The 21,566-nt window shown below is 46.8% G+C and overlaps 1 protein-coding gene across 4 annotated transcripts in view; it reads left to right on the top strand.

Moving 5' to 3' along the window:
• The window catches only part of GFRA1 (GDNF family receptor alpha 1), a 230,299-nt gene that overhangs the window by 170,029 nt on the left and 38,704 nt on the right, over positions 1-21,566 (top strand). For all 4 annotated transcript variants that reach the window (XM_044934905.2, XM_006071673.3, XM_006071676.3 and 1 more), the window contains one exon: positions 21,338-21,447. In XM_044934905.2, the coding sequence (XP_044790840.2) occupies positions 21,338-21,447 (110 nt within the window). The remainder of the gene's footprint in view (positions 1-21,337; positions 21,448-21,566) is intronic.

The following is a 21,566-nucleotide window of genomic DNA, read 5'->3' as shown; positions in this document are numbered from 1 at the left end:
TAAATGCAATATCTAGGCAAAGGCGTTAGCACAGAGCCTGCCACCTAACAGAGCAAACATTCAATAAATCTTTTTTCCTTTCTCCCTCCCTCACGCTTTCCACACATTTTGATCATAGAGGACAAAGGAAGTGTAAGATTCCAAATGCAACATTTCCCACCCCATCCCTGCTCCATCAGCAGACGGAGACCTTTAAAGTAGGATTTGTGGGTGGAAAGGGTAGATTTTTACTGCTTTACACTTTTATGCACCCACAGCATTAAGCAGCACGTGGAAATTCCAACACTGTTACATGAAGCTGTGCTGCTAAGCTTCGTATTGATACATCACCATCTTTTCAATTGGTACCATTAGGGAAAAGTGGGAGGCGGAGCTGGGGGTTGACAGAGTCCAGAGGTGTTTGGAGCATGCGTCATCTCAAGAACGCTTCTGTCTAGAAGAGAGAATTATCACCATACAAAGATACCCACTGAGATGCGGGTGGAGCTGGCCACGAGTTTGTTGGGCCTGGAGTCCTAGATTCACTATTGTTTGAACTGAATGGGAAGTGGGGGTGCCCCTGGCAGCCTCTCTGGGCACGTGCTGCTTCAGTGACCCAGAGTAACCATGAATAAAGTGTCCTCAGAGGTGCTTGTGTCTGAGTCAGGGATGTGAGGCACCCAGCAAAGGGCAGTCACTGACTCAGGGCCGCTGAATCCGACCCTTCGTCTCGTCTGCGTGGTTCTGTGCCGTGATTCATCTGATCCTCCTGTCAGGAAGCAAGCTCCTGCCAGGCGCAGGATGGCTCGTGCAAGACTCAGGGGCTTAGAATCCGCAGAGCCAGGGACATTATTGCAGGAACGTGTGGGTGACAGCGATGGTGATGAAGGTGATGACGAAGAGGGTGACCTTTATGTGGCGTTTGCAGTGCGCCAGGCACTGTGCTGGCACTCCAGCACCCTGGACGCGGGGCTGCCATCCTCCTCCCTGGTCCACAGAGGAGAGGGCGCGGGCTTGAGCAGCTTCTGCAGTTTTCCAAGTGGTGTCACTGGAACCAGAGCCCAGAGGGTCCAACGGGCTGCAGAGCCAGGGTTCTGTCCGCTGTCTGCCTGTTTCTGGTGCGATGCGTGTGTCTCCTGAAAACCACCCGCTCAGGGTGTGTGGAGTCGGATACTGCAGGTGATTTTGTTTCTAACTCTTAATTCATTTTAAAGCAAAAATGTTAAATAAGAGACCTTGGGATCTTGATAAGACATAAATGCCCCCTCATTAAACATTTTGGATTGGCTGAAATGTTCATTTAGTTTTGCATATGATGTTATGGGGGCAGGGCAGGGGGTGGAAGTGGAAGAATCCCTGAAAGAACTTTTTGGCCAACCCAATGAGTCACTTCTCATTAGGACAGTGGTTTTCAAACCTTTGGTTTCAGAACTCCTTTATATTCTTAAAATTACTGAGGATCCCAAAGGGCTTTTGTATATGTGGGCTAAATCTATCTATGCTTACCATATTGGGAGTCAAAGCTGGAAAAGTGTTTATGTATTTATTACTTCATTTAAAAATAGGACCAAGATACCCATTACAGGTTACCATAAATAACAGAACATAGTTTTATTTTTTAAAAATCCTTACATTTTTCCAAAACAAACAAACAAACAAAAATTCAGGGAGAAGCGTGACATCATTTTACACTTTCAGAAATCTAGTGTCTGACCAGAGGACTGCTAAGTCACTTCAGTCGTGTCCGACTCTGTGTGACCCCATAGACGGCAGCCCACCAGGCTCCCCCATCCCTGGGATTCTCCAGGCAAGAACACTGGAGTGGGTTGCCATTTCCTTCTCCAATGCGTGAAAGTGAAGTCGCTCAGTCGTATCCGAGTCCTAGCGACCCCATGGACTGCAGCCTACCAGGCTCCTCCATCCATGGGATTTTCCAGGCAAGAGTACTGGAGTGGGGTGCCATTGCCTTCTCCTCTTGCCTTACTAGATCAGAGGACACGTGGATTCTTATATCTGCTACGGCATTCAGGCGGTTTCAGTATTGCATGTCACCTCTGGCCTCTGGAAAAACTCCACAGTACTCTCGTGAGGAGCGTGGCTGGGAAAATAGTTCTGACTCAAGAACACCTAAAAGTCTCTCTGAGATTGCCAGGGTTCCCAGACTTCACATTGAGAACTGCTGCACTAAGATCAGAATCGTCTTAGACTGGAAGACATGTGCCCACAAGCGTCCGTGTGGTCTCCTGGAACTGAGACAGTCTGAGTGTGTGTGTGGCCACCTCGTGTCCAGCCTGTTCACTCCAGCAGGTCAGGATGGTGAGGCTGGAGGAGGTGGCTGGGAGCCGCTGACACAGCCCTTCCAGGTGGAAGTGGGTACCAGTAACCAGGAAGCTGCTGAACTTCCCATCGGCTGCCACTCCGGGGCTGTGTGGCAGTGAGGGAGTCTGGCCCAGCTTGGTTTCCTGCCCTGGGAGATGCCTTCCCGACAGACAGCACCTCCCTTCTGGTTTCTAGCGCAACAAAGCTTTTTAGTGTCGTATTCAGCAAGTCAGGCAGAACTCTGGACTGACGTGTAAAAATACATTGTGTCCAAGACTCAGTGGTGCTTTTTTCTCCGGGAAGGGCTTAGTCCGAGTGTCCCCGGTAACCGTCTGGTCCTTGCAATATGTGGAATGTGGACCATGTCAGAGGAAACCCTTCTCTGCTTTCCGCTCCATCATCATTTGCTGTGGGGGAAACTAAAGGATTGTAATGGAATCAGGCCCGAGATAACCCTTAGAATAAGAGAAGCTGGGAAACTGGCAGTCTGAGAGTCCTGTGAGCACCTAGACATTCCTATTAGATGGTTAGCTGGCTCCATCTAACAGCTTTAAACTTCTTAGAACGGGGATCTGGGGAGATGTTCACTCCAGCAAAGGATTCTGACATTGTCTTGTGGGAAAACCTTTCTCTGGAAATAGACCAAAGCAAATGGGAAATGCCTCTTCCATGTTCCAAGTTCAAAAATTCGAGATGAAGCATTTTTAACTACAAAGATGGTTTGAGAAAGCTGACTTTCTGCTCAAGCCTTCTAGCAGGTGGTTGGTTCCTTCAGTGGCTCAGCAGGGCTGCAGTGCCTGGTGCTTTGCGGGGCCCAGACGCTGATGCTGATCTGGGGTCCACACTTGGAAAGACACCATCTTAAGGAACGTTGCTACAGGAACCTGGTAGGCTACAGTCCATGGGGTCACAAAGAGTCAGACACGACTTAACAACTGAACAAAAATAAGGAAGGTTGACCAGGTGATAGCCAAGGCTAATGGGCCTCACCCTGCTATTGGGGTCTGCTAGCTGAGGACGAGAAGGAGTGGGCAGCCAGACGGGCCCTGTGGGGCACTGAGACTTAGCAGGGGCCCTAGAAGAGGCCAGCACACTGTGGCTGAAGTGTGGACTGTTAGCCCAGATTTGGGGGGTGGTGGTGCAATAGGAGACAACAGCTGGGCAGTTTCTGTGCTGTCTTAAGTCGGGCTCTATCTGGAGGGCTGTGGGACCCACTGTGGAGGACTCTAAGGTCTTCTCAGGCCATAACTGAGCCATGGATGGTTCAGAGGATGCTGAGTCATGGCCAAGGTGAATCTATTTAGTTACCGCCTGAACCGGTCCAACAGCAGGGCAGAACCCTGCCGCATTGATTGTGCAGAGGAAGTAGGCAGTCTGGTCATCCATAGGCTGAGCTTGGCCTGAGACTGGAATTCATTTGGCTGAGTTATGCCAGAAAAAAAGAAAAGCAAAGCCGAGCGTTTTAAGACAATTATCTGAATAGAAATCTTCCTTCTAAAATGCCCTTCGGAGCAATCTTCGGCATGAATGATTCATATGAGGAAAGCTGACATGTGTATTATGCTCTTCTGTTGCTTTTTCCAAGTGGAAGTGTCTTTGATTGTCAGGAGGGAACTCAGGATGGGCCGTGCCTTTGGAGGAGCTGTGACACAGGTTACTCAATCACTCATGGATGTTCAAGATTCAAAAGTGTTATGATCCCATGAGCAAGATCACCATGAACCTTGACTTGTTCAAATAAATAGGCAGGCTGTCTCCCTGCCGCTAGCTCATTGCTGGTCATAGGGCAGGTGCAGCTGGTGGGGGACCAGATGCAGTGTGCCAGCGGGGCTGTATCTCCATCTCTGTCCCTGTTCCACCAGGGCCACCACCTCACACGCAGCATCTCGCATTGTAGGTGCTTAGTGACCGTCGTCCTTGGGAAGTTGGTGTCTTTGTTGGACCCAGTGCAGCCTGTGCCAGCCACTGTGCCAGGCGCTAGGTGATCAGCACCCTTGGTCTTGGGCACCTAGATGCCGAGGTACCTTTGTTAGTCTGTTAGTCAGATGCTGGGGTTCTGTCTAGGCTGTTTCCCAGCATCCCTAGGCTCGGAGAAAGCAGGAAGGGCTGTTTTCTGGATTTATAAGAGGTGCCACTAAACACTGCCTGTCCATGGGACTCTATCTCAAGCCCCTTGGGAGAGCATCCTCTTGAGGGAGCCAGGCTTAGTGTCCTTGTCCACATGGGAGTGGAGGGTGCTGGCCTCAGGTGCCTCCAGAACCCAGCTGATGTTGTGACTCTCCTAGGCTGGGGGTCCTGGAGAACACGCTTGCTTCCTCTCTACCTGTCCCTTCACGTAACTCATCTGGCCTGTTACCTGCCCCTCAGGATTGAGACTGGAGAGACAGAGCCGGCCTTGAAAGCCCTTTGGTAGCAGTAATGGCTGCACTCCTATCCGGTCGTTCCTGGAGCACTGAACTCGGTGCCAGGCACTGGATTCTGGGCCTTAATCCTCCCACAGCCCTGCTGTCAAGCGCTTGTATTTCACACTCAGGGAGCTGCAGGGACAAAACCTAGCGGGGGCTCTTGGGATTGGAACCATGGTCTGACTTCAGGGCTCACGCACACCCTTTTACACTATGCCCAACACCCGCCAGTGCCAGGGAGGGCCCACACGTGTGTCTGCTCTGCTGGGCGAGGCACCCAAAGAGGTTGTCCCAGCCAGACCAGTCCCTGTCTCATGTTTCCAGACTCAGGAGTGGCCTCTGTAGCCAGAAAAGGGTGTTTAGGGAGCTGCTCTCTTCTCCCTGTGGATCTGGGGAGCCCCACGTATTGCACCCCTTCCTTGATGAGGATGACCGTCTTTACAGCCTGGGGAGGTGAGATGCTCAGGGAGGGACCACCTGGGCCAGGATGACTTCTCCACACGGCTGTGTCCTCGGAATGCATTTGGACCTTACTGAGCAGTAACAACAGATATTATTTTTTATTTTATGTTTTTAAACTGCAAGCACTATTAAACCAAAAGAATGCCCACTAATTCTGTCATTACATTTTATTGGGCCTAGTAAAGATCACTTATATCCCTTTAAATCAGATTTCGGCTTCTTATGTGCACAGTTCACAGCAAAATGGCGGCAAATGTCCAAGAGCTAGAATTAAAAGATGGAACATTAATTCTTCTTTCATTGCTACAGGAGTGAGTGTAAGCTGGAGGATCCCTGATCTTCTTTGCAAAATCTGGCTCTATCTCTTACCAGCTGGATGTTGGCCTTTCTGGACCCCAGGGTCCTCCACTGTAAAATAAGACTAAGCTGGCTGGTCAGGTTATGGGGTGTTATGGGGCATGGTGACAGGCTGTGAATAAACCTGGCTGTTTGTGCAGCACCTGGAGCAGCTGGACGTGGACTGCTGTATCCCCTCATCTGACCCCAACTCTTAACACCAAGATGTCCATGAAGAATATTGACCAGCAGGTGACTGGAGCCATACGTAGCGTGTGGCACTTGGATTCATTTGTTCGCTCACTCATTCAGTGAATGTTTTCTGAACATTGCCTTATTGTTGTTCAGTCGCTCAGTCCTGTCCGACTCTTTGAAATTCCATGGACTGCAGCATGCTAGGCCTCCCTGTCCTTCACTATCTCCCAGAGTTCTCTCAAACTCATGTCCATTGAGTCGGTGATGCCATCCAACCATCTCATCCTCTGTCACCTCCTTCTCCTCCTACCCTCAATCTTTCCCAGCATCAGGGTCTTTCCCAATGAGTCAGCTCTTCACATCAGGTGGCCAAAGTATTGGAGCTTCAGCATCAGTCCTTCCAGTGAATATTCGCAGTTGATTTCCTTTATGATGGACTGGTTTAATCTCCTTGTTATCCAAGGGACTCTCAAGCATCTTCTCCAGCACCACAATTTGCAAGCAATTTGCTCAGCCTTCTTTATTGTCCAACTCTCATATGAGTACATGACTACTGAAAAAGCATAGCTTTGACTATATGGATCTTTGTCAGCAAAGCAATGTCTCTGCTTTTAATACACTGTCTAGGTTTGTCATAGCTTTTCTTCCAAGGAGCAAGTGTCTTTTAATTTCATGGTTGTAGTCACAGTCCGCCTGTGCTAGGCCTAATCCCAGTTGCTTGCCTTCTCATGGCGGAAGCAGTGTATCATCAAAGTGAAGAGGTGAAAAAGAAACTGATGGGCCCAAACTGATGGCCCCCGCTCGTGGGGGGCCCAAGTCCTTCTGATCAAGGCCCCCCCAAAAAAGAAGAAAGAAACTGATGGAAGGGAGATGTGGATGCAAAGGCCAAAGCCAGCACGCTCCGTGGGGCTCAGAGCGGGGAGGAGAGTTGGTGGGAGGGCTCAGAGGAGACCCTTGATGTCACTGTAAATGAGTCAAAATAACTCTTCAAGATCACCCGTTTGGGTGGAGTGGTTGAGGGAACAGTTTATTAGAAAATGGTTTATGAGAAGCATGGAAATCAGCTGCTCTGCTCTGCAGGGGGGAAAAAGGTGGAATGTAGTTTTAAATTCAACTGAGAGCGTTAGATAACATGTAGAAACTGGGATTGGGAGTGTGGGTTCAGTGGGGTATGGAGTGAAGTGGAAGCGTGCTGTTGAAAGGAGGATGTTAAACATGAGACTAGGTCCCTAAAAAGAGGATGTATTTTCTGAAATATGGGGGAGTCATCATCTGATGGCAGTGGAATAAGTGATTTATTCTTTTGACGTGTAACACCACAATCCCGTCTCCTGAACAGTACCCCATCTAGGAAGGAAGATATTAGGGACTAGTTGTTTGCTGAGCTCAAAGTCTTTGTTGACCTTAAAACAACTTGCCTGGAAGAAAAATGACCTCGTGTGTATTTACTATTGAACATAATTTTCCTTAGGAAGTCTGCAACCCTATTAAAGATTAATAGGAGATCTTCTTTTCATATGTTTCTGCTTAAAGTCTGTTTGTGCAAGTGCAGGCTGTAACCATTCAGACATCCGTGTGCCTTTCCCCCTCCCCACCCCCTCGCAGGGCACAGAAACTAGGCTCCTGTAATATGTGGCAGATTAACATTCAACTGAGCGGAGCTTGGAGCTTGGGGCTCAGGTCTCACAGGACAGCCAATTGGGGGTAGAGAGGGACAAAGAGGGAGCTTTGCAAATTGGTTAGGTCGAGAGAGCCTGTGTAATTTTAATTTTTCATCTTTTGGGAACCCTTGAAGCAGCAAGGTTTGACTGAAGAAAGCTAGGCAGCATTTGGGAGAATTTCTAGAATTTACCTGTGTTTCATCAAAGAAGTATCCATAATTATTGTTCAGTTTCTCTGGTCATAAACATTGTCGTGCAACATTATGTCCTTCTGGGGGTGCAGACAGCACCTCCTTAAATTTCACTGGCTTGATGCCAGCCAGGCCAGTAGAGGATATCGTATGGGGATCATGGGTGGTGACCTGTAGAATTGCCTTGACCTGTTTCTGTGGGTGTGATTCCACTGCCCTATAAAACTCATTTCTCTGCTTGAAGATGTAGAGGACTCACCAGAAAAATCTCTCTTTGGTCCTAATGGAAGGAAAAAGCCTGATGTTAATCGTGAGTTTATCGAGCACATACAGACCCTGAACAGGTGGATTAGTGACCTCAGGACAAAGCATTTCATCTGCCAACTTATTAGCAGATGGATTCTAAGGGAAGTATCTGTGTGGTCATCTCTACCCTCCGGCTTCACAGAGGTCTCAAGGTCAGAGCAGAACAGGAAACAGCAGCGCAGATGAGCGCTCCCCTCATCTAGGAATCTGCTTCGGTTGTAAACAGGTGATAGGTGCCAGGTACACATAATCCTTCAGGAACACTTGGAAGGACTTCCTGTCATTCAGCCAGAGTAAATTAAGCTTCAGGAAAGTTAAGGTACTTGCCCCAAATGTCATGGTTTAGTAAGCGATTGAATTGAAATTTAAGTCCTGGCCCATTTTCAGATTCTATATGCAAAACCTTTACTGAGTCCTGCTTTTTCATAGTGTTTTCATTTTCTGTTGCTGCTGGAACAAATCACTATAAATGTGGTGGCTTTAAATAACACAGATGTATTCTCTTCCAGTTTCTGGAGGTCAGAAGCACTACCTGGATCCCACTGAGCTGAAATCAAGGCATCTGCAGGGCTGAGTTCCTGCTGGAGGCTTAAGGGGAAAATACACTCTATTGTCTTGTCTCATTTCTTGACTCATGGCCCCTCCCTCCGTCTTCCAAATCGGCAGCAGCCAGTCCTATCTTTCTCACATGGTATCACCCTGACCTCCTCATCTGACTCCCTCTTCCACTTTTAAAGACCCTTGTAATTACATTGAGCCCATCTGGACAATCCAGATTAATCTCCCCACCTCAAGGTCCACAACTTTAACCATATCTGCAAGGAGGCACTATTACCATGTCAGCTGACATAGTCTTAGGTCTCAGATTCCAGCGTCTAGAATGCACACATGTTCATGGACCACTGTTCCATCTCCCATAGTAGTTTCTCTCCTGAGCATCTATCTTGTTTTTAATTTTTGGTGTACCATGGATTGTGGAACTAGATTCCCACCCCCACTCCCTTCTCAGTGGTTTCTAGAAATCACAGAGCCAGGTACCTAGCTTTAATCTAGCCAGGACAATGTGTGCATTTTGTACTAACCACACCACTGCCTCTCTATTATCTTTCTTCGGCCCCAAATACCCACATTAATTTTTGCATTTATTCTGTTGCTTTAAAGCTACATCTGAATTCATCTCAAAATTCTTTCTGAAGCAAAAGTGGGCATAAATAAATGAAACCATGTTGGGTGACCTTTGCTGCCCTGGGTACCTAAGGCAGTTGACTTAGAGTTTCTAAGATCCCAGGGTGAATGTCAGGCAACTTCTGTAATTCACTCCTAAAGATGGAGGTGCCTGCAGAGTTCTTGTTGATTTTGTTTTTTAGTTTGCTACTTTGTGTCCAACTCTTTGTGACCCCATGGACTGTGGCCCACCAGGCTCCTCTGTCCATGGCGTTTCCCAGGCAAGAATATTGGAGTGGCTACCATTTCCTACTCCTGGGCATCTTCTTGACCCGGGGATCAAATGTTCATCTCCTGCATTAGCCAGCAGATTCTTTACCCCTGAGCTACCTGGGAAGCCCCACCTGCAGAATTCCACATGCAGTAAATTCATAGCTTGTTGGTTTGAAGTTTTTAAGATGTGGTTCTACTGGCAAAAGATTGGGTGAACACCTAGATGTCTATTTCTCCTAGTGGCCAAAAGTCACAAAACTGATTACTGAAGTTTTCCTGCAGAAATATTAAAGAAAAAAAAGTATTGGATAAGATTCACTTCAAGAGGTTTAGCATCTTTGTCACAGACAGCTGTTGGATACTTGAGAGCGTAAATGATACTTTCATTATCCAGAAAAAAAACTCCCAATTTCTTTTCTACCTCCATTTCTTCCTGTAAAATCAAGTACCACCAAAGTTAGGTTTTCTGCAATAATGGGCATTCTATAGCACGGATAATACAAAACAGATCTATTTGATTTGACTATGCAGCATAGCATTGTTTGTGATGTAGCTATACTCCCATCATGACTGAGGTCTGCTTACTGCATGACTAGCGGTGTGTGCGTTGGAGAAATTTGCTGAGGGAGCTGAAGGGAGGAGTCTCAGCTGAAGGACAGCTCTGGGGCATCGAGTCAGGGACTGCAAGGAGCCTCTTCTGGGTTGGGATGGATCCCCGTACCGACTACCCTAGCTTGCTTTTCAGATTTGCCACGTAGAAATGAGCTGTCAAGCCCTGTCAGCCCTCTGCAGATGTGGATGGATGGCTGTTACTGTTCTGGGTGACTTGGTGAGGGATGTGGAGACTGAGCTGATGCTGACCTGGACTTCCCTCTGGGGGCTGTTGCAGTTCGATGTGAACAGAAAGGCTGAGGAGGCATCGCATCTCTGCCCTGCAGCCTGCTTTTACCAAGCCCACCACCCAGAGATAGACCCCAAGCCAGATGCGTGGACTAAAATGATGCATGCCTCCACCTACATTCACTCTTGTTGTGGGTCAAGCCCAGAGGGCAGTGACCACAGCCTCCTGGGACCCATATGCTAGACTGGGAGCCGCCAAGGAGCCAGCGGAGCAGGGCCTCCCGAGGATGAGGGGCACAGGTGCAGGGCGTTGGGTTAAAGGGGCTGGAACCTCCCCAAGAATCTGGATGAACCTGAGCAGGGATTTGAGGGGGAACAGGCATTGACTTCTGCTTGGTCACAGGGGCCTTCCTGTTCCAGGAAACACAGATATTAGGCAAGCCTTGAAGACTGCTGGGACCTCACACCTCCCTTTCCCAGTCACATGTGGCTGCGGTCTGGCTAAATCACCAAGAAACACATCAGTTGGCTGAGGGTAGGAAGCCGCATCAAGGGGCCGAGGAACACAGCGGGGCTTTGGCTTTCTGCGCCTGGGGCATGCGAACCTGCCCCCGGGCCTTTGCTCCTGGGAGGTCACGTTTGCTTCCAGGGAGTGGGAGGACCCGGGCTTTCTGAAGGACAGCCTGAGCCCCCCTTCCCAGGCCGTCCCTGGCAAACACTGGGCCTCTGCTTCAGGAAGCCAGAATGTACTGTCCAAGGAAGGGACCAGCAAGTCAAGAACCACCACCCCAAACACCACCACCCCCCACCGCCTGCCTGCAAAATCTGTTCAACATAGACTCTGATTTGCTGAAGGATGCTTTCCAGATGTGTTCTCCAGTAGGCTGCTGGAGAAGAAGGGCTAAGGTAATTTTCTAAAAACAGAAAGAGGAAAAATCTGTTTTGTGTCACTGTTCCAGAAAATTACCATTCCCCTGCTCTTGCTTTGTCATCCTAGGCAGCGTGTTTTTCTAATTGATTTTATTCTTCATAGGAGATCAGCAGTTTTAACAAACGTACTGATGTTTAGTCATTTAAAAAAATATATTTTCCCCCTAAACTCCTGGTGGAAAAAAATAGCTTTTCTTAAAATGCTTTTATTCTATGAGCTCATATGGCTGAGAGGTTTTTAAGTAACACCTCAGGATCCCTAGCTTCAGATTTGTTGAGTTTGTTTTGGTCAGACTTAACTGCCCTCAGTGACACAGGTTAACCTGTTTTAGGCACAGATGTGTTAATACTTGATTTTATTGCACTTCGCAGAAGCTGTTTTATACAGATTGAAAGTTTGCAACAACCCTGCATTGAACGAGTCTGTCTGCACCGTTTTTCCAGTAGCATTTGCCCACTTTCTGCCTCTGTGTCACATTTTGGTAATTCTTATAATACTTAATACATAAGTGATTTGTGGTGGTGGTCTGTGATCAGTGACCTTTGATGTTGTTATTGCATTTGTTTTGACATTTTTAACAGCAGAGTATTTTTAACTAAGGTATGTACATTTTTTGGACCTAATGGTATCCCTCACTTAATGAGAATGCTATATAGTAAAAGCAAAACTTTTACATCCATGGGAAAGCCAGAATATTCGTGTGACTTGCTTTATTGCAGTATCCGCTTTACTACTTGCAACATCTCTGAGGTCTGCTCATCTGTCATATAAAGACCAGCAGAAGATAGATTAAGATACATATTTCTCTGTGTTGAGCTTGCTGTATTTTTTGTGGCAAGTGCTTCACATTAGAATGGACCAGAAGTTGGGGAGAAAAGATGAAGGGGTGGGAAATAAAAATGTGTTGCACAAAGTGTATTCTAGGTTCTGAGCAAGGTGCTTTATATAACTGTCAGTAAGGTATCACAGCAGCCGTTTAAGGCAACTCTAGTTCCATTACCCCATTTTCCTGGTGATGAAACTGAGGATTAGAGATGTCCAATACGTAGCTAAGTTATTTAACCATGGAAGGTAGGACTGGGATTAGAAACAGGTGCATGCCACTCCCAGGGCCGTCATTTTTTGGCTCTTCCAACTGACCCACTGAGAGTGCTTTTAGAAACTAAATGTCTTGAGTTGAGATCCAAGACTTTAAAGCCCTAATACTCATGTTGGATTCAGAGCAAAACACCAGTAATTTCTAACACAAGCAAATTAATGAATGGATTCTAGTCCAAGCTTCTGAGTTGCTAGTGGGTCAGCAAGTCTTGTGGTCCTGTATAGGCAGTGGTGTTGCCCCAAAGACTCCTTAATAAAAGGTAGCCTCGTCCATGGATAGACTCACCACCTTCTTGGGCAGAGTCTTGCACCCTCTCTGACCCCTCCTGAGCCCCAGTGTTGCCTGCAGAGTGCTCGCTGAGGCTGTCAGTGGAATCAGGAAGAGGACTGAAGAACACTCTGGTCAAACAGTGGGAAGGACAGAGCAGTTATACACTGCTGCTGCTGCTGCTAAGTCGCTCCAGTTGTGCCCGACTCTGTGCGACCCCATAGATGGAGCCCACCAGGCTCCCCTGTCCCTGGGATTCTCCAGGCAAGAACACTGGAGTGGGTTGCCATTACACTAGATGACTTTAATTCAATCGCAGGGAAATTGAAGTCCAACATCCTCCTTACTTCTCCCTTCCTGGGCTGTTATAGACAGCTAGCAATTCCTCTTCCAGTGAAAGCCCTCTGCCACCGCTCACCATGTGACAGTGAGCAGGACCTTAACCTCTTTGGCCCTCAGCTTTCTTGCATGTGAGATGTGGGGATCCGGTAGAAAGATCTGGTCTCTAGGGACTTCGCTGGTGGCCCAGTGGTTAAGCCTTCACCTGCCAGTACAAGAGGGTGCGAGCTCCATCCCTAGTCGGGGAGCTGAGATCCTGCATGCCTTGGGGCCAAAAACCAAAGCACAAATGGAATCAGTATTGTAACAAATTCAATAAAAGACTTTAAAAAATGGTCTTCATCAAAAACATCTTAAAAAAAAAAAAAGAAGATGTGATCTCTATACTCAAAAGAAACCAAATGCCTTGACACTAAAATCGTGTGTAATGGTGGAGTGGAATCATGGATGAAAATAATAATAACGCATGGAAAACAAGTGGGTTTCTTCTCCAAGTAGCTTCAAGTGTCCAACAGACTGTTCTAAAGTGGAAGGGAAATCCAAAGTTGTCAAGCATCATATGATGATGCTCAGGAACTCTGGTTAATTAGTGTCAGAGCCTGGATCCCATTCAGGATCTCACAGTTCTTCGCCCAAGGCTCCATTCCATCAACCACACAGCTTGTGTCCAAGTATGGGATTTGCCCTGGGGAGAAGAAAAAAAAAACACAAACATTTACAGGATTAGAATAATCCAGGATGAGTGAAACTGGGCATTACTAGTATGTTTTTGAACTGTTCCCCATAACTCGATTTTCCTAAAAATGTTAGCAGAAAAAGTAGGTAAATGATTTTTCCTCCACTGTCAAAAGACCATCTGCTGTTTGAGAAGACTCTCCTAGATTTTATCATTATAATCATTTTTCTATTTCCAGTTAGCAGCATGCTTCCTTTAATACGATATTTTCTGCATAAACCACTGTTTTCTCTTCAGCAGATTTCCTAAGGCCAACTTGGCATTTGCGGGCATTTTTCTCCTCTTTAAGGGTGGGAAATTTCTCCTTTCAGAGGGAGATATATTTCTACATTAGTGCCTATTCATTTTCTTTTCATTTTCTCAGAGAAAAACAGTCAGGCTCATCACTGCTGTTGTCATGGAGATTTCATGTCTCCAGAAGACACGCACTTGTGGAATTTCTTTGTTAATCCCACCCTGGCCATGTAAGCTTTCTTGTTTGGATCACTGCAGCCCAGGCAGAGGAAGTCATTGAAAAAGGTTATCGTGTGGTTCTTTACCCGGGGTGGGCAGGAGGATATGTGTACCGGGCCATCCTGGGATGCGGGGCTGGTTGGCCACTGGACAGATGGAGGTCTGAGAATCGCGCAACCTGCTAGATGCTTGACTCCCGTGGTGCCATGACCTCAGCACAGTCGCAAGCCACCTCTCTTATCTTCCCTGCAAACCATCCTCTCCTGGGTGCCCCACTACACTCTGTGACTCCACAGTCTACTGAGCTGATTCTGCCCCCTTTTTTTTTGCAGTCTTGATTTTCTTTTTTAAAAATATTTATTTATTTGGCTGTGTCGGGTCTTTGTTGTGGCACTGAGGATCTTCGATGCATCACTCGGGATCTTTGGTTGTGGCACACAGGCTCTGGAGCACGAGGGCTCAGTACTTGTAGCACTAGGGCTTAGTTGCTCCATAGCATGTAGGTAGGATCGTGGGGCCTTTCAGGTGGCACGAGTGGTAAAGAACGTGCCTGCCAATGCAGGAGACATAAGGGATGCGAGATTGATCCCTCAGTCGGGAAGATCCCCTGGAGGGGGACATGGCAACTCACTTCAGTATTCTTGCCTGGAGAACCCCATGGACAGATGAGTCTGGCGGGCTACAGTCCATAGGGTCACACAGAGTCGGACACAACTGAAGCAACTTAGCACATATGCATACAGGATCTTAGTTCCCCAATCAAGGATTGAACCTGAGTTCCGTGCATTGCAAGTCAGATTCTTGGCCACTGGACCACCAGGGAAATCCCTAGTCTTGACTTTCATTCTGTCCACACCCACCATGAGCTTCCCTGGTGGATCAGCTGGTAAATAATCTGGCTGCAATGAGGGAGACCTGGGTTCGATCCCTGGATTGGGAAGATCCCCTGGAGAAGGGAATGGCTACCCACTCCAGTATTATGGCCTGGAGAATTGCATGGACTCTGTAGTCCATGGGGTCACAGGTTGGACTGGACTGAGTGACTTTGACTCACTCACTCAACACCTACCATTCAGGGCATCCTCCTTCCCTCCTCCTCCTCTAGTCCTCAGTTCTTGCCTCTGGGTACTCACTGGCTCAGCCTCCTTCCTTCCTTTGGCCAGTTTCCTGCTCTTCTCATCTCTGCTAGAGCAGGGAGGGCACAGAAGAAGCTTCAAGCAAATCTTTGCTTAAGAACGGAAACACCCAAGAGTCCTTCTCTTCTGCAGACCTGATCGTGTTATTTCTCTGTTTAAAATCCTTTGGTGGTTCCCACTGCTTTCAGGATAAAATCCAGCCTCTTAGGTCATTCAAGGCCCTTGCTGATCTTGCCAGCACCATCTCCTGTCACTCACCTGTGGCCCCGCCATCCCAAGTGAACAATTGACAATTTTCTGGATGAGGCATGTGTTAGCTGCTGCTGTTGTTTTTGTTTAGTTGCCAAGTCATGTCTGAGTCTGTTTGACTCTGTGTATTAGGTGTAGTGGTTGAGAATGTCCTGTGGCTCTGGAGTCGCATAGAATGTGGTCACATTTCAGCTCCAGCACAGAGTTCTACAACCTCCGAGGAGTTACTTAACCTCTCTTTGCCTCAGTGTCTCCATCTGCTAAATGGGACTGGGAGTATCAACTATTACAGTTAAAATTAAATATGTGAATACATGCCAGACACTTCGATCAGTGCCTGGCAGGTACAAATACTCTATGATTGTTCTCCTGGGATTTTTATGAATGTGGTTACTTTATCACTTACTGCTTCCTTCTGCAGAGGGAACACCCTCTTCCACCTTTACCTGAAGGATCCTACTGATCCTCCAAGCCTCAGTCTCAATATTACAACTTCTCTGAAACTAGTTCCTGTTGTGTTAAAAGCTTAAATTGTAGAGTAAGAATTTGTTGTTGTACAGTTGTTAAGAAGTGTTCAACTCTTTGCAACCCTATGGACTACAACATGCCAGACTTCCCTGTCCCTCACTAACTCCTGGAGTTTGCCCAAGTTCATGTCCATTGAATCGGTGATGCTATCCAATAGTCTCATCCTCTGCCACCTTCTTCTCCTTCTGCCTTCAGTCTTTCCCAGCATAATGGTCTTTTCCAATGACTCAGCTCTTCATATCAGGTGGCCAAAGTATTGGAGCTTCAGCTTCAGCATCAGTCCTTCCAATGAGTATTCAGGATTGATTTCCTTTAGGATTGACTGCTTTGATCCCCTTGTTGTCGAAGGGACTGTCAAGAGTTTTCTCCAGCACCACAGTTTGAAAGCATCAGTTCTTTGGCACTCAGCCTTCTTTATGGTTCAACTCTCATTGAGTACATAACTACTGGAAAGACCATAGCTTTGACTGTACAGACCTTTGTCAGCAAAGTGATGTCTTTGCTTTTTAATATGCTGTCTAGGTTTGTCATAGCTTTTAAATCCTGGTTCTGCTATTCACTATTTCAATCTAGTCTAAACTCAATAAGATGTTGTTTCCTCCTCTGTGAAATTAAGATAACAGAGTAATTGTCCTTACCTTATTAGAGTTGCCAGGGAAAAATACAAAGTATATGAAGACGTACCGAACATATTCTAAACACTTGATTCATGTTGTGTTACTTTTATTAGCAACCTTTCTTGTCTTTTATTGAGAACTAGCCATAATGGTATTACCATCTTTTTACTTGTTTCTCTCAGCTTCTAGATGGCAGGTTATTTGGGTTTAGGGACAGGGAACTCATTCATCCTTATTAACACATACATTTGACCCGTCATTCAGTCAATACAAAGGACAAGAAGTCAGCTGCTTTATCAATACCTGTAATCATTTGCACACGTTGCTTTGAGAGATTTCGGTGACTGTGTTGTTGGGATGGGAGCATCTTTAGAGAGAACTGTTTTGTTTCTTTGGAAGATACTGGAGACGGGAGGTTAACTTATGACACCATTTCACATGTCATTTGACACAAAGGTGATTAGGGATGGGAGAGGTAGCTCATCCAGAAAGCTCTGAAATTCAACTCCCAAGAACTTTGAGTTCCCAAGAACTCGAAGGAAGTAAAGATACTTCCTTTATCTGTGGGATTGACTACACAATGCTGGTTTTTTGAGAGCATTTTGCTAATAGAGGAAAACAACAGAATGGGAAAGACTAGGGATCTCTTCAAGAAAATCAGAGATACCAAAGGAACATTTCATGCAAGGATGAGCTCAATAAAGGACAGAAATGGTATGGACCTAACAGAAGCAGAAGATATTAAGAAGAGATGGCAAGAATACACAGAAGAACTGTACAAAAAAGATCTTCACGACCCAGATAATCATGATGGTGTGTTCACTGACTTAGAGCCAGACATCCTGGAATGTGAAGTCAAGCAGGCCTTAGAAAGCATCACTACGAACAAAGCTAGTGGAGGTGATGGAATTCCAGTTGAGCTATTCCAAATCCTGAAAGATGATGCCGTGAAAGTGCTGCACTCAATATGCCAGCAAATTTGGAAGACTCAGCAGTGGCCACAGGACTGGAAAAAGTCAGTTTTCATTCCAATCCCAAAGAAGGGCAATGCCAAAGAATGCTCAAACTACCGCACAATTGCACTCATCTCACACGCTAGTAAAGTAATGCTCAAAATTCTCCAAGCCAGGCTTCAGCAATATGTGAACTGTGAACTTCCTGATATTCAAGCTGGTTTTAGAAAAGGCAGAGGAACCAGAGATCAAATTGCCAACATCCGCTGGATCATGGAAAAAGCAAGAGAGTTCCAGAAAAACATCTATTTCTGCTTTATTGACTATGCCAAAGCCTTTGCCTGTGTGGATCACAGTAAACTGTGGAAAATTCTGAAAGAGATGGGAATACCAGACCACCTGATCTGCCTCTTGAGAAATTTGTATGCAGGTCAGGAAGCAACAGTTAGAACTGGGCATGGAACAACAGACTGGTTCCAAATAGGAAAAGGAGTACGTCAAGGCTGTATATTGTCACCCTGTTTATTTAACTTATATGCAGAGTACATCATGAGAAACGCTGGACTGGAAGAAACACAAGCTGGAATCAAGATTGCCGGGAGAAATCTCAATAACCTCAGATATGCAGATGACACCACCCTTATGGCAGAAAGTGAAGAGGAACTCAAAAGCCTCTTGATGAAAGTGAAAGAGGAGAGTGAAAAAGTTGGCTTAAAGCTCAACATTCAGAAAACGAAGATCATGGCATCCGGTCCCACCACTTCATGGGAAATAGATGGGGAAACAGTGGAAACAGTGTCAGACTTTATTTTTCTGGGCTCCAAAATCACTGCAGATGGTGACTGCAGCCATGAAATTAAAAGACGCTTACTCCTTGGAAGGAAAGTTATGACTAACCTAGATAACATATTCAAAAGCAGAGACATTACTTTGCCAACAAAGGTTCGTCTAGTCAAGGCTATGGTTTTTCCTGTGGTCATGTATGGATGTGAGAGTTGGACTGTGAAGAAGGCTGAGAGCCAAAGAATTGATGCTCTTGAACTGTGGTGTTGGAGAAGACTCTTGAGAGTCCCTTGGACTGCAAGGAGATCCAACCAGTCCATTCTGAAGGACATCAGCCCTGGGATTTCTTTGGAAGGAATGATGCTAAAGCTGAAACTCCAGTACTTTGACCACCTCATGCGAAGAGTTGACTCATTGGAAAAGACTCTGATGCTGGGAGGGATTGGGGGCAGGAGGAAAAGGGGAAGACAGAGGATGAGATGGCTGGATTGCATCACTGACTCGATGGACGTGAGTTTGAGTGAACTCCGGGAGTTGGTGGTGGACAGGGAGGCCTGGTGTGCTGCGATTCATGGGGTCTCAAAGAGTTGGACACGACTGAGCGACTGATCTGATCTGATCTCTAAGGACAGCATAGGGTTGTGATATGTAAAGCTGGCAGATTACCATGATGAAAATTCTCCCACCTAGTCCACTTTCAAGCTACCACTGTGAAGTTAACCAACTCGCAGAATTCATGAAAATGTACCAGTCCACCTGCTTGCACAACCACTGTATAAACTTCTTCTGCCTTTAGTTTTTCTATCTGTTAAATGTGGGTCCCATAAAGTGATCATCGTGTCTCCAAACATGAATGGCAGAGGGAGGTGGATCAGAGGTGAAGGAACCAGTGAAATGTTCATATTTCAGCAATGCCTCGTGGGCTCACCATTATTTTTGAAACTCTTGGCATCCGCTGGCTGGTTTTGTCTTAGGACTGAGATCTGGGCTGACAATCTTCTCTCCAAAACCAGCCTGTTCAGGGAGATGCTCAAGCAGTATATCTAGTTTTATCCTCCCAATCAGGGTTATGTTCTCTGCAGCAGACTAACTCAATTAGCCTTTCATTCCAGAGTCCAATTGTGAGTCAATTCTGAGGTTGTTAAGCAAAATGAGTCTGGTGGCATTAGCCTCCCGCTGGAGGATAGTAATCCGAGTCACGGTGCTGTTCAGTTAATAGTCTGCTCGAGAGACTACGAGAAGCAGGAGGCTTGGAGACAGTGCGACCTTTCATCCCTCTCTGGGGGGGCAGCTGGGAGCGCAGGGCTGCCAGGTCAGGGAGCTGATCAGCTTGTGTGCAGAGCTGGAGTCCCAGCTGCCTGAACCACACAGTTGGCCTCTGCAAAGTTAGAAGCCCAGTGCCATGAGATCATTAACTTTCATGACCAGGAAAACTCTTCTGAAATTGACACTCGATCCAAGATGGATGCCATTGGTGCCAGTTGAGTAAGTCTGAGTCACCTTTAGGGATTTCTTCTGAAAGATAAATCCTTTAACCAGGCTACAGAAAATGGCCAGGTTTTACGCCCTTCGGTGTGTTCAATTAGAGTCAGAAAACACCAGCTAGGCTCAGACTGTGGGAGGGATGCGGGCACACACACACACACAGGCGCATGCACCAGCCTCATTTGGAGGATTTTTGCCAAGCCACTTAACTGCACCACATGGCCCCGCTCGGGAAGCATTCTGAGGAGTGTCAGGTGCTGTGCAAAGAAAATAAAACAGAGCTCCAGCACCTGCCCCGGGGAGTCACAGTGATGGAACCAGGCACACGACATACGGAGTGTACAGATCGGCGCAGATAGGAAAGCTCAGACACGCCTTGTTTACATGGGTTCAAGGAGAGACCAATCCCATAGGAACACTGTGCAGCCTTTCCAATGTGCTGTGCACACAGATCATTTCATCAGGCCTTTTAATCTTCTTCCAGTTCAAATTGTAGGAAAAGGGCCCAGAATATGCTTCCTACAGATCTTTTACAAACCCCTGTGATCTCCACACATTCTACCTTGCTCAGCCCCACCCAGGCAACCCTGTTTATACCGTTAGAGATGCTAAGTAAATACAATTTCTTGGGTGGAAAGAGGTAAAAACAGCCCTGGGTATGTTGGCTGCCAACTCGAGTGCGCTAAAGAGAAGGAGCTAAGACAGCCATCCATTGTCTCCTATAATTGCCAGATAATTTAGCTTCTCTTGAAGTCTATTGTGTTCCTCACATAGAAACAGAGCTGTTGTCTGCTCGGATGACCTCAGAGATGGCCCAGTTCTCATTTAGAATTTCTCCAACAATATCCTCTTCAGACTGAAAAACAGCTGGTTGGCCACAAAGAGCCCCTTTCCTCTGCAGACCAGTGATGTCTGCAGCCCCTTTGTACTTCGGCAACTTCACCACCACCCAGGGCTTCTGGGTGGACTGTGCTGGCCCGTGGAGGCTTCCCAAACTGCAGACAGATGCTGCACTTCGACCAGGGGATCCCCTACAGCCAGTCGCATCCTGAGCCAGCATCACCTGGTCCCTTTTGCCTTTCCCTGCAGTGCTGGAAAGGCGAACTTCCCCCTCAGCATCCCTTGGCTGGAATATACCACTGCCCTCCCTGGAGTGGTAGATGAGAGATGACTTAGAAGACTAGATACGCATATTTTTAAAGCCACTAGGAATTACGGGAGCAGATGGGCTGTAGGATCCTATTTGGACGCCAGGGACATGTTTCTGTATAAAGTAAATATTTTCCCACTGTGGATCTCTGGTGAGTGTGTGCAGAAGCATATTTCCTAAAGATGCAAATAAGTCTAGTCAGAAATAAATATTGAAGGGAAACTTCAAAGCGTCAAGATTTCTCCAGTTGCAGGCCCTGAAGACTTCTCTGCAAAGAAGCAGACACAGGTGGGCGAGGGGATAGCCGGGGGCTTGTATATAAGAGAAGATGCTAACATTTTAAGAGTCTACACTCTCTGTATTTGGGGATGTTGAAAAAGGCCTATTGAGAAAGGAATAAGGAAAAATTATGTCTGTGCAGAAGCTTGGGCTATTTTGAAACACATCCTCCCCCCCTCCCCCAACTTTCTTCTGTTGCAGATCTCGCCTGGCCGATTTTTTCACCAACTGCCAGCCGGAGTCAAGGTCTGTCAGCAGCTGTCTAAAGGAAAATTACGCTGACTGCCTCCTCGCCTACTCGGGGCTTATTGGTAAGATGGGGAGACATGGGATGGGAGAAAATGCTGGTTCACAAACACCCAGAGTCCTTCCGTTGTAGCCTATAGCCTCTGTGGTTGTAAAAATCTCCTTGGAACCCTCTGTGCTGGCG

The sequence above is a fragment of the Bubalus bubalis genome, chromosome 23 (genome assembly GCF_019923935.1).
Source record: "Bubalus bubalis isolate 160015118507 breed Murrah chromosome 23, NDDB_SH_1, whole genome shotgun sequence".
Taxonomy (NCBI): Eukaryota; Metazoa; Chordata; class Mammalia; order Artiodactyla; family Bovidae; genus Bubalus; species Bubalus bubalis.
The sequence above is the reverse complement of the archived record's forward strand: the minus strand, read 5'-3'. Positions and strand labels throughout refer to the sequence as shown.